This window comes from Gasterosteus aculeatus, chromosome 20, assembly GCF_964276395.1.
Source record: "Gasterosteus aculeatus chromosome 20, fGasAcu3.hap1.1, whole genome shotgun sequence".
Lineage (NCBI taxonomy): Eukaryota > Metazoa > Chordata > Actinopteri > Perciformes > Gasterosteidae > Gasterosteus > Gasterosteus aculeatus.
Window position 1 is genome coordinate 6,429,446 of NC_135707.1, and position 11,952 is coordinate 6,441,397.

Sequence of the window (11,952 nt, forward strand, 5' to 3'; positions counted from 1 at the left end):
ATAGAAGTGTGAAACAACCCCCCCCCCCCCCATTGTCTCCCCAAGATGAGATGGAATCAGGGTTTCTCATCAGGTGACTATAAAAAGGAGCAGGCACTCAGGTAAATGGGTTTTATTGGGGATTTTCACCGATGATATGAAACTTTGAATAAAACCCTAAAGCAGCCTTTGGCTCCTAAATCACAATTACCGTGAACTGAAATGATATTTTTTGACACCAGTGGTACTGTGTCTCCTCTGCTTCCTCCAGCCTACACAAGAAATATATTCAGTATAACAATCGCACAAAAGGTCTGCAGACAAAAAGGAGGAACCGACTAAGGCTAGTAGTGAACATACAGTAATAAACAATGAGAGCAATCAGTGTCTAAGTCATCAATTACCAAACAAATGGGAGTTTCTATCCAGAGAAACACATCTTAGTGACAGATGCTGCCCTCTAGTGGTGAAACACTGGCAGTCAAAGAAGTGGGCTGACGAGGGACCTTTATTGTGGAATTAGGTTTCATCAGTTCACAATAGACATTTGTGCCGTCAGAGTGTGTTAGTAGTCGGCTGTACAACCTACTGCAACTCAAAACGCAGATATTGTGCATTAAAAAGAAATCAAAATGAATCACATTAACATTTAATCCAAATTAAATGTGAATACATGTTCTAACCAAAGCTTTGGTTCACCAGGTTTTCAAAAGACATTCAGAAGAACTGCAATGGAAAGTTAAAAGCAGAAGATAAAATCAATCCCTTTGACTGTATATAGATTTTCTTATAAAAACAATACATTTTTCACAAGTAAAAAGCCTGAAGAATCGATAGACCCCTACAAATCTACATCAGCACCAGTATGAGGCAACTGAAAGTAGAGTGTAAAACAATCGGTTTGCTCGTGAGGATGTAAAACACCTTCAGAGAGAATCATTCATCCACACATAGAACTCTAAAATACTCCAAAAAGGCACTTGTGGCAGCCAAAGAAATGCACAAAATCTGTTTAAAAAAAACCTATACATACATATTTAGGATCAACTCTTAAACAAATTACTGTAAATGATGCAATAAAAAAAAGGAAAGGAAACAGAATCAGCACAGCGCATTAGCACTGTGAGTAGTATTTACAGTCTTTGATCCAAGCTGCTCATTATGATGGTTCACACCACCAGGCTCTCCCGGCTCACCGCTCCATTCTGTAAGACACACGTATTTCTTGTGAGTAGAATCGATTTAAAAAATAAACTGCCGCATAAGAGACCTTCATGAAACTTTATGCACGTACAGTCTGCCGCGACTCACCTTGCGGAGGTTGCTTCTTTTCGAAGAAGACATGCTTTCGTCATCGCTGTACACCGGCGGTGGAGGAGGCGGGTAGTCGCCGCGGCGAGCAGGGTGCCCTGAGGGCGGCGTGTGGGGGAGCGGCGGGGGCCCGCGCGGCGCCCTCGCCCGATCCGAGCGGTCGCTCTCGCTGTCCAGCCGCTCCCGGCTGCGCGCCCTCTGCTGTTCGCCCAGCTTCTTCCTCTCCATGGCCTCCCGCAGGAGCCCGTCGTCGTAGTCGTCCCGCCGGCCGCGGGCGTCGCCGCCGCGCTCGCGTTCCCTCGCCAGCTCCATCAGGTCGTCGCGACTGCGGCTGCGTCTGCCCTCCATGCCCCTGTAGCGCCCGTCATCTCCTCTGCGGCTGCGGTCGGGGGAGGGCTCGCGGCGCCGGCGGTCGTCAAAGTCGCGGCTGTTGCCGCTGCGGGCGCTGCTGCTCCACCCGTCATCGGAGCTGGAGGAGGAGGCGGAGGGGACGAGGGGGGGGGTCAGGGAGGACAACATCGGGATGCTGTTCACAAAACTTTAACGTGGAGCTTAAAGCTTTGTTGTGTACTCCGTTCCAGTTCAAAACACGGCTGAGGTTTAGCTTTAAACCAGTGCAACCACACACACATACGCACACTACACTAAATACACAATGCTTTCAGCGCATTTTAATATGTGTTAGACTCACCGTAGGTCTTATTTCTATATCTAAAAAAATAAGGAAAAAATAAACCTGGGGTACCACATGCATGAGTAGATCAGAGCGTAGCAGTCCAAGCTAAGCTAAGCCTGGAGAATAACAACCAGCTGATGGTCATAAGCAATGCGGCTCACCCTCTCCTGCCTCTGAACTCCTCCGGCCGCCTGTTGGGCGGCGGGTCGTCTCGGCCGTAGCGCCGCCCGATATCGTCGAGGTTGTCCATGGAGCGAGCGCGCATGCGGTCACCCGGGTAACCGCCCCCGCCGCCGTGGCGCTGGCCTTGCTGGGACACGCTGCTGATGGTGCTCATGGCTTCGTCCCGGTCGTAGACGGTGGCCAGAGGCGGCGGCTGGGAGCGCCCCCCCCGGCCTCGAGGCTCGCCGCTGTCGTGCAAGGAGCTGACTTCGGTCATGGTATCCACTGCGGCAGGGGGGGGGGGTGGGCAGAGAGGGAAGGGTGAGTAAACCACACATTTGGACTGAATTAAGTATCAATCATGTATTACAAACCATCGTCTGCTTATTTTGAGATATTTACTGCTTCACATCAGCAGTAAAATCCACAATAAAACAATGTACCTTCATGCTTTGATACACCACTCTTCTTTAAATCATGCCGCTTTATGTAATAACTTAAAAAGGATTGAACTGTATTCCTGTAGACGCAGGAAGTGATTAAGTGGCCGCCTCTTAAGTCTCGACAGCTTCTTTAGGAGGAAGTTGTGGGTTTTCTTCCACAGTCACTGTGAGCGGGCGAGCAGGAAGCGATCGCTCACTCACGCCGGTTGTAGTTGCCGGGTCTGGACGGGTCCATGTTGGCCAGCTCCCGCTCCATGTAGTAAATGGCCCGCGTGGCGTTCCCATCGGGGTCCACCTGGATACGGTAGCCACTGCGAGCTGGAGAGAAGAGGACAGGACGTCAGATTTCAGCTTCATGCAAATACACACAATCTACTTATTAAATAACGGGTTTAACTTACTAATGATAGAAAATTAAGAAATTAGGAAATGATAGAATATTAAGTTTAAATGGAGGATGAGAATCCTGAATCCTCGAGAGAAAAGATTCTCATTCTAGATCAGATCTCATGTGAGGAAGCATGAGTAACAACTGCCATTTTGGCCAGTTATTGAGTTACTCACAGATATAAAATGAAATAGTGGCAGCTGATATGAGAGTGTACACTGATCCTCGCTATTGAGGAAAGACCCAAGTTTAGAGATGCAGGCGACCAACGAATCAGGACTCAAGACATGCAACCAATTTTTTTTGGGACATTTGGAGACGTTTCATTTTCACTCTCAAGCCGAAGAAGAGAACAAAGTAGAGTGCAGTGAGTAATGAACTGCTTTTAGCTGATAGAAGTACCCAATGACGAGTACATCGGTGTTACAACAGAGGTCATCAGAAGGCATTCATGACGTCACATTTTCAACTATTAAAAAAAGTGCTTCTTAAAAAAATGTTTTTTCAAAAAGCATATATATTAAGTCTTTTCAGGAAAAACAAAGCAGAGTGATCCAACTCACAAGAACATTTCTCAATGGGCAGGTTTTTGCCATTGAAAGAAATCATTTAAAAAGCACTTTTTTGTCGTCTTCTCATTTTACTCACTGGGGTCCACGCCACTGTCTTGGTCCCGCAGCAGAGGCACCTGGGAGCCTTGTCCAACTACACACACACACACACACACACACACACACACACACACACACACACACACACACACACACACACACACACACACACACACACACACACACACACACACACACACACACACACACACAATGTAAACAAGGACACGCTACGATTGTTTCTTTGTCGGGGTGAAACTAGTGCGCGATGTTCAATCAGAACAGCAAAACGAGACTCACCCGAGCTGGCGCCATCATAGTCCCGGCCGTAACCGTTGTGGGGGGGCGGGGGTCCGGATCCGTTGGGCAGGGGCAGCATGGGCATGCCGGGGTGGTGAGACGGCGGCCCGCCGTACGTTGTGCCGGCGTACGCCGGCTGAGCGTACATGCTGGGAGCGTAGAGGGTGGCCGCGTATTGGCTCATCGGCACGCCGCCCTTCTTCACCGCTTTGCCGGCCTCGTACACTGCAAAGCAACGACGAAAAGGATTGTTTATAACGCTGAGGGGAGATTACTGATAGCGCTTCCACGTCTGTACGCTAACTATGTAGCTAACTAGCAGCCGTTAGCTTAGCTCACAGAGTCATCCCCAAAAATGTTTCTTTCTGCATGAAGTGGAGTCCAACAGTAAACAATGTGAATGAGTGGAATAACAATAAGGAACTTTAAATTAGTAAATACTAAATTAGAAGTACAGTTTGACACATTTGAAAAAGTGTTTATATCGTTAGAAAAATGTTTCTGAAATACTTTCGGAGCCAAATTGTTGTTGATTGTTAAAAAAAAATAGTTGGTTGATTAGCATTTTACGAGGTAAGAAGATGTCTTTTCATTTGGCTTCTTTCAAAAGAAGCTAAATGTCCTAAATATTTGATGCGGTCCCATTCTAAGCAGCCTCACGAGAACCTTGCACACCTCTAATTGGTGCAATATTAGACTTTTTGTTACTCGTCATTGTGCACGCCTCGGTACCACGGCGGTCACGTCTGGTACTCACGTGCACGGGGGCAGCAGCAGCGCTCAGGGCAGCAGGGGCAGCTGACGTAGCAGCAGCAGGTGTGTGGACAACACTGACACCAGCAGATCCCGATTAGTAGCAGCAGCAACAGGAACCCCAAAACCACCAAAACGACGAGGAGCCAGTCTGTGTGGGACGGGGGACAGTTAAGAGTTAAGTTAAGGCAGAAAGTGGCATACGGTAAAAGTAGTTGCTAGGCAGCTAAAGATGTTCAATTATTCTATAAATAATATTAAATTATCGCTATTTATGCAGTACATTCTAAGATGCATTTTAATAAGATACAATTAGTCACACAGCTGGAAGAAAGTCAGTTAAACAGCAACAAAAAGGACAAGAGGTAAAACAAGACAAGTTTATTCAATACGATAAATAAGTACTCTGCCCCCCCCCCCCACCCCCACACACATCTCCGTCAGTGACTGTACTTCCCCCCCCTCCACCCTGGCTTGACTGCCACACACCTTCCTCCAGCCACTGAACACTTGCACTGTTATTGTATATCCATTTCTTACTGTTCATATTGCATAACTATTTCTTACTGTACACATCTATTTATTCACTTATTACACTTTACATATGCACATACTCTGCACTTTTTGCTATTTTGCACTCCTGGTTGGATGTTAAACTGCATTTCCTTGCCTCAGTACTTGTACCCTGTGCAATGACAATAAAGTTGAATCTAATCTAATCTAATAAGTACACCGTAAATTCATCCTAGATTGAACACTTCATAACAGTAATACAACAGAAAAACAAAGCACGTTAGCTACAATACTCTGGTAAATATGCCTCTCTTTTTTCATGCTTTGTTCAAACCAGTAAAACCAGTTCCTCATTGACTTGCAGAGTACAATCGTGCCTTTAGCACAGCTAGAGCAACACGTGTCACAGAGACAAAAACAAGTGGACGGAGCGCGGGAGGAAATAGTTAAATGAGTCAACTAAAATGGACACATTTGGCGGGGACGCGTGTCCTGGACGCTCCTTAAGGGCCATATTTAAGAAGGAGAAACAGAGGGAGGCAAGCACCGAGAGCGAGGGAGTGAAAGGTGAGGTGGGACGTTAAGGACAACACGAGGAAAGCGGTTAAGTTTGGGTAAAACAAATCTTTACACGTAGTTGCATCAGGGTGCAGAGGCCTGTGCTATTAGATGAGTCATAGCGGTATTGTCGCAGTGTGTAGGTGCTCATCATTGCCTGGAATCAAGAAGCATTGCAGCAGAGGTTGCTTTTTTTTTTAAAACCTAATCCTCTCTTCCTCCTCCTGTGTGACACTCAAACATGACTGAGCTAAATCAAAGGACTTGTACTACCTTCCATAACCAGTAAGTCAATGCCAGGCAGGAGATCAGTAGTATTTGACTTTCTCTCTGTGAAAGAAAGATAAAGCCACAATTACTTTAGAGTGGTCTAATTATTCTGCCTTATATGAATTCCCTTTGAAGGCGTATGCTTAGTCTTCTCTTTGTCACTTGTCAAAATCAGGCCAAGTTTATTTGAAAATTTATTGGATGACCTTTGTTTAACCACACTTATGCGACTGGGGGAGGAGAACACTAAAGAAAAAGGAGAAGAAGAAGAAAAAGAAGAAGAGACAGTGGCTCACGCGCACGCACACGTCTGACCTGATGAGCCTACGAATGCAACTCACCCAGGACGATAAGCTCCGTGAAGTCTTCTCCGTTCCCTGAAAGGTCCTGGGAGGAGATCACGGAGCAGACGTAGACCCCGCTGTCGCCCCACGCCGTCTGTGCCAGATTGAGGTCTGCATCTGTGGGAAACAACACAGCCATTGGTTCGACTACAGGATTTATCTTCCCAAGGAGGTCTCAGTCAGGAAACGTGCATATTGATACATTCAGCAATGATGAACTACGCTCAAATCAGAATGTCTGTTCCGTAAAGAAAGAACTAATTGAATAAAAGTCGGTCGGCGGAACCCGGCGGTTATTAAAAGATGGTTAAATGCGTGTTTGTCGGACAAATTGCACAGACTAAACAAAGACTCTCAGGATAACTTGGCCTGTGCTGCAAGGTTCAAGTACAGTGTTTCATTGTGTGGCTAATAATAATACATTATTTTAGAGGCTAAGAGGTTAAGAGGCCAGGCTCCATTAGAGAATAACAACCCGGCAGCGTCTGTAGATGAAGGGAACTTGAGCAGGACACTTGCTGGAGACAAAGACACGCCATGAATACACTAGTTTGGGGCTCTTTCCTTTTCTTTATGTTATGTCCCGCTTCAGTGCCGGTTCACGTGGCCTGTGCTTGTTGCAAATGGGAAAAATAAATGTCTGAATATTGAACATGACTAATCATGTCGGCCACAACCTGCCAGCTTTCTTTCCCATGTGGAAACATTAATGCTGATTCAGTTTGAGAAGCTCATTCACACAGAACAAGTCACACAAGGTTTTGACAGGACGTGTTCTGTTACAGTATCTGACTTTACAAAAACAAACAAAAAAACAAGATGTTTCCGTGTGCCATGTAAAAGAAAAGAAGAACAAAAAACAGGTGTTTTCGGATTCGGTGGACTCACTATTTAGGATGCTGATCTTGCGGCCCTGGTAATCCGTCCCGAGGGTCACGGCGTTGCCCTGCTTGGAGGCCACGATGCGCACCGTCCTCTGGCTGTCGGCGCACTCGATGTTGGCGTCGAAGTTGGGGTTGTTCTGGGACAGGATGGAATCGGCGCTGCTGGGATTCAACGCGGCCTGGATGGGGTCGCGGCAGTATGACTTGTACTTCCAGGTGACGACGGGGGACTGAGTGGCCGTCGTCTGGTAGTTGCAGGTGAGGGTGACGGGCTGGAAGAGGATGACGACGTACCTCTTGGTGGGACACTGCACCGAGATGCCCACGGCGGACTCTGGGAGGAAATATCGGATTTTTTAATATCAAAAATACTGTGTTATTGTTTCCGGTTACTCCGCCATACCTCCAGGGCGTTGGAAGCGGCAGACGGTATCTCCACGCCGCCAGTTTCACCGAGTGGGTGTGATGAGTCACCGGACCAATAAGAGTATGACTGCATTCATGCGGTTTCAATGGGGACGCAGGAATAACTTTGGATACGGTCGAGACTTTGCTATTTTGTTTGAAAATAAATATGATTTAAAGCCAGACAGCGTTTACTAGAGGGGCTCATTTGCTGTGGCAAAACTCAACTTTTCTCCTACTCATGTGACTTTTCCCACATTGCTGATCTTACAAAGTCAAGGCCCTAAATAAACAATGTAAAACAGAAACACAAAAGGAGCATGAATAAAAAACTACAAAGAAACAGTTTTTACATATAAAAAAGTACTTCCACATGGCAACACCTGTGGTTAAATAAAACACAATACCCCTGTGTCTGTGTTTTATTTACTTCTGTAATTATTCAGAGAACCATGGAATTGGTTTTAAAACACGTTGTATACATTGTTCAAGCTTTGCTTATGTTCTGTTCGTAGATTTAACCGCGTGACACTCTCACTCTTTAATGAAACGTTGCTACACTAGAAGAGATCTGTTAATAAACAGGCATTTTAGTCATTTGTACATTAAGCGAATAGGTTGCCTTATTTCCTAACTATAATAATGTTCAATATTATATTGTATACATTATATAACTACATTGATGTCTGTTTGAAAACGAATACCGTGACAACAAGATGCAAAACATAGAAGCTGTTTTATTGTAAAGAGAGATTTAAGATAATAAGAGGAAAATAAGGAAAAAGCTGTCAGTGATGAAAGAAGAAATAATTTCCTAAAACTACTGAATTAGTTACAAGTCACAGCTGAGTGTTAAATCTGAAAAATGTACCTACAGAACTTACATATTTAATGTTGTATCACTACAAAATATTAACGTTAGTATTGCGTGCCGTTGAAGCACAAGTACCTTCTCGAATAGTGAAGTACTTGATGGCGCCATGCTTTAGCAGCTCCCTCTGAAATGTGGCCGAGCACAAGTACAAAGCCAAATGGAAACACTCCAACAGGTTGTTATTTGTCTCAACGAGGTCGCCTGATAAACGATTGTTTGAACATTTGATAGGGAATTCCGTACAACCCGCGACCAAACTAAAGGAAAACGAGCAGGTATAGGAGCTGTTTTTATCGACGTAGTTTTCACGGAAGAGGGCCCACCCTGTTTGAAAAAAACAACACACCGACTTACCTGTTGCCATCAAGGCCGCGACAATTAACGTCCAAAACATGTTTAATCCTCTTTCTCCGAGCTTTCAGTCGACCTGTCTTACTATTACTTCCTCAAATACACCGACAACACCCCACCTTGAGCATAATATTAAGTAAGCGTAATTTTCCTCAGCCAGGAAGTTTCAGTTCCATTTTGTGTGTCTTTGGTGCGTTGTGAGCCGTGGGTGGAGGGGGGGTACCTGAACGCGTCACGTCAGCCGCGCCACCCACAGGTGCGCTTCCAGAGGCAGGTGGCAGACGGTTGCGAAACACGGAGATTTCGGGTTGTTTTTATGTTCAACGTTGGATTAAATTAACCCCAAAGACATGTTTATGAGAGCAGGGCGAGTTTATAAAATACGACGCTATTATTTTGACAGCATATTTTTGTTCAGTGTGGATGAAATTTGACCAACAAAAACACGTTAAACCACCACCCCCCCCCTCCCGCCGCTAGTTGGTACGACCCAGGCACTGATAACGACATGAAAGCGCCACTGTTTGTTAATGTTCAATCCGTTTGTGGGAGAGAGTGTGGGTTTGAGTACAAGGAGAAACCGAGGGCCACTGACTTTTGACCAGAACTACTGAATACTGCAATAAACTTTAAAGATGACCAAGACTTGCTTGACAGGGTTTTGATGTGAATTAGATTAGAATGGGAGAGGAGCAGGGACACCTTTTCACATAGACCGTTATTTTGTGCCATCATCTGCTCACCAAATGAGAATTAACACAAGGTTGAGTATCATTGACGTAGCGCCAAAACATCACTTATATGCAGCTCCAATTTTGTCTTTTTCAACTAAAGTTATTCCAGATTCAACCCAGACATTTGCGGCCTTACTTTGATACACGCAGACTGTAGGAATGACGTCAATTTGTTCGCCATCTTCCACGTCGATCCTCGGCCCGACGTCCTTGGAGCAGAGGATGACAATCCCGGATTGGTCTCCGCACACCGTGCAGCTCTTGGTCAGAGGTGGAGAGACCCCGGAGCATTCTGGGAATGTTTCATTGGGGCCTCTCTGGTAGAGGTGGCCGTCCTCATCGGTCTCAAATATCTTCGTCAGATTTGGGCATCTGTCTTTGTCCTTGCAGGTGAAACACTTTGCTGCAGTCAAAGCCCAGAAAAATATTGACAAGAGAAATCTTACAGTTGTATTTTGTGTTACATTAATAACCGAGTGTATTAAGTGTGTCTTAACTCACGCTCTTGGTCTGCTGCAGGATTAGCTCCTGCTGTATGGTGGATAACATGTTGGTAGATGTTCATCAAAGCAGAGTGAATTATTATGTTCTTAAACTTCTATAGGTAAATAAATACAGCAATGAACTGCACACACCTGGAAGGCCCTCAGAGAGCGGAAGAATCGTGATCGCCATCATACAGAGGAGGTGCACTGCAAAGAGTGATATTACACTGAGTGAGACATAAGAATTATATGCTGAGTGGTCTTTATACACCTGTATGAATATATTGAGAGGTGTTTGTGATAATTATAGGAATTTATAGAAGAGATGTTGAATTAAATTGTACCAACTGAGTGTTACTTCAGTAATACTGTATCATCACATAAGATTGAAAAAAGGAAAAAAAATAATTATATTCAAGTAATCCAAATACAATTCAAAATCAATTCATGTAATTACGTTTACGGTACTTTCTCTTCCGCCCCCATCCTCCAGGTGCCAGTGGGGGGCATTTTGAACCGGCGGCCATCTTGGAGCAGCTGTCTTCTTCTTCCCCCTCCACGTGCTCTTCTGCAATCGCCGTTGTTGTGGCTAAAGCTTTGAAAGTTTCCACTTCTGACGGCGTTTGTGGTGGAATGTAGTTTTTGTGGACCACAGCTCCAGCGGAGGGTTGCGTGAAGCCCCCCTCAGCAGCCACAGGGTGGGGCTTTGGACCAGCAGCGTGCCAGAGCTCTTCACAGATGTCCAGATTCTCCATCGGAATGGGGATCACAGAGCTGCCTCTTTCTGCCGCAGCCCAAGCATGTTTATTGCAATGATCATTGAATTGATGCTTCATGTAGGAGGAGAGGCCCCCCTCGCTGGAATGTGAAAACAAGAGAAATATCTGTGAAGTGAATTGGAGTATATGATCAAATGATATTAAAGCCACAGACGTCCGAATGACTCCAGCCGTTACTGAACAAGTGATGCATAAACATACAGATTCACCCAAACAAGATGAGAAAATAAACTTACCCGCTCTCCTGGGTGTGTAGGCCTGGAGAGTAAAATATGAAAGTATGTTAAACAACTAATGATAGTTGTTATTCACGAAACAGTGTCCAAGTGTTTTGTCTTAAGCACTGATCACGTTAAATTAAATAATCTACTGCTGTTAAGAGGTTTACACTCTATGTCGATCCTTAACTGGAAAGGAAACACTATAATAGTTTATTCATTCAATAACAATGATAACGATAACGAAACCGTTTCCAGTATGGATGACAACTGCGTCACATGCCTCTACTATTAGTTTCACACAATGTCAGCTTTTAAAACCATAACAGAAAGGAAATCCTGGGTCACCGCGGTAAACAGAAGCTGTGTGTGACCTCAAAACGTATTCAAATCAAAAAGTAATTTAGTTTAGTTGCCAGAGGACAAAGATTCAAACAGAGCCGGTAATCAGGTCAAGAATGAATGAAATGTAGCAGGCACCAAAGGAAAACGTTTTGTTTTCCTCAAAGATGATAAATGGTGGACTTTAAATAAACACTTACTTTGTGGTGGAGAATGTAAAAGGCTATTCCTCGGATCAGCCATTTTTATCAGACAAGAAGGTAACGTTAGAGAAACTGGAATCAACCTGTTGGAAAATTCAAACAAGGAAGTAGCGTTAGTCAAGACATCTAATCAAGATCCCCATCTGGTGGCAGTAAGCTTTAATCAAGAAGATTGACTTGACTTGATTTTTTTTTATGTAACTAAATCCTGAGTGGACAGCTGCGTGGTTTGTATTTTTTGCCTTTATATATAAGAAATACAGAGGTCATATACAAATTAATAAATTAATTAATAGAAATTCATAAATAATATAATGGAAAGAAAGGACTATCTGCACCTTGAGTCTGAAATAAAAGTTTGATTTATTG

General features: G+C 44.6%; 1 protein-coding gene across 3 annotated transcripts; it reads right to left on the reverse strand.

Annotated features, from left to right (window-relative positions):
- Nucleotides 1-97: 97 nt before the first annotated feature.
- lsr (lipolysis stimulated lipoprotein receptor) lies at nt 98-11,722 on the reverse strand. Of its 3 annotated transcripts, XM_078094750.1 has the most exons (16): nt 11,581-11,722; nt 11,057-11,078; nt 10,499-10,899; nt 10,192-10,248; nt 10,058-10,087; nt 9,693-9,959; nt 7,197-7,526; nt 6,306-6,425; nt 5,968-6,024; nt 4,628-4,774; nt 3,871-4,095; nt 3,608-3,664; nt 2,773-2,889; nt 2,128-2,413; nt 1,291-1,759; nt 470-1,184 (listed from the first exon to the last, which is right to left on the reverse strand). In XM_078094750.1, exons 1-16 carry the CDS (start codon nt 11,621-11,623, stop codon nt 1,149-1,151), a joined length of 2,664 nt encoding a protein of 887 aa, XP_077950876.1. In that variant the 5' UTR covers nt 11,624-11,722; the 3' UTR covers nt 470-1,148. The 3 variants fall into 3 exon arrangements, with proteins under 3 accessions (XP_077950874.1, XP_077950875.1, XP_077950876.1); XM_078094748.1 differs by lacking the exons at nt 9,693-9,959; nt 10,058-10,087; nt 10,192-10,248; ... (1 more) ...; nt 11,057-11,078; nt 11,581-11,722 and adding an exon at nt 8,826-9,039 and having other exon boundaries at nt 98-1,184; XM_078094749.1 differs by lacking the exons at nt 5,968-6,024; nt 9,693-9,959; nt 10,058-10,087; ... (2 more) ...; nt 11,057-11,078; nt 11,581-11,722 and adding an exon at nt 8,826-9,136 and having other exon boundaries at nt 98-1,184.
- Nucleotides 11,723-11,952: the final 230 nt, after the last annotated feature.

What these genes read in the sequence shown, in the direction of transcription:
- lsr (XM_078094750.1), bottom strand. Translation starts at nt 11,623, where the DNA reads ATGGCTGATCCGAGGAATAGCCTTTTACATTCTCCACCACAAA. An exon ending in TACAGTCTGCGTGTATCAAA is followed by an intron (nt 7,527 to 9,692) that starts GTAAGGCCGCAA and finishes ATTTCCTCCCAG; the next exon opens with AGTCCGCCGTGGGCATCTCG. An exon ending in CTATGATGGCGCCAGCTCGG is followed by an intron (nt 3,665 to 3,870) that starts GTGAGTCTCGTT and finishes GTGTGTGTGTAG; the next exon opens with TTGGACAAGGCTCCCAGGTG.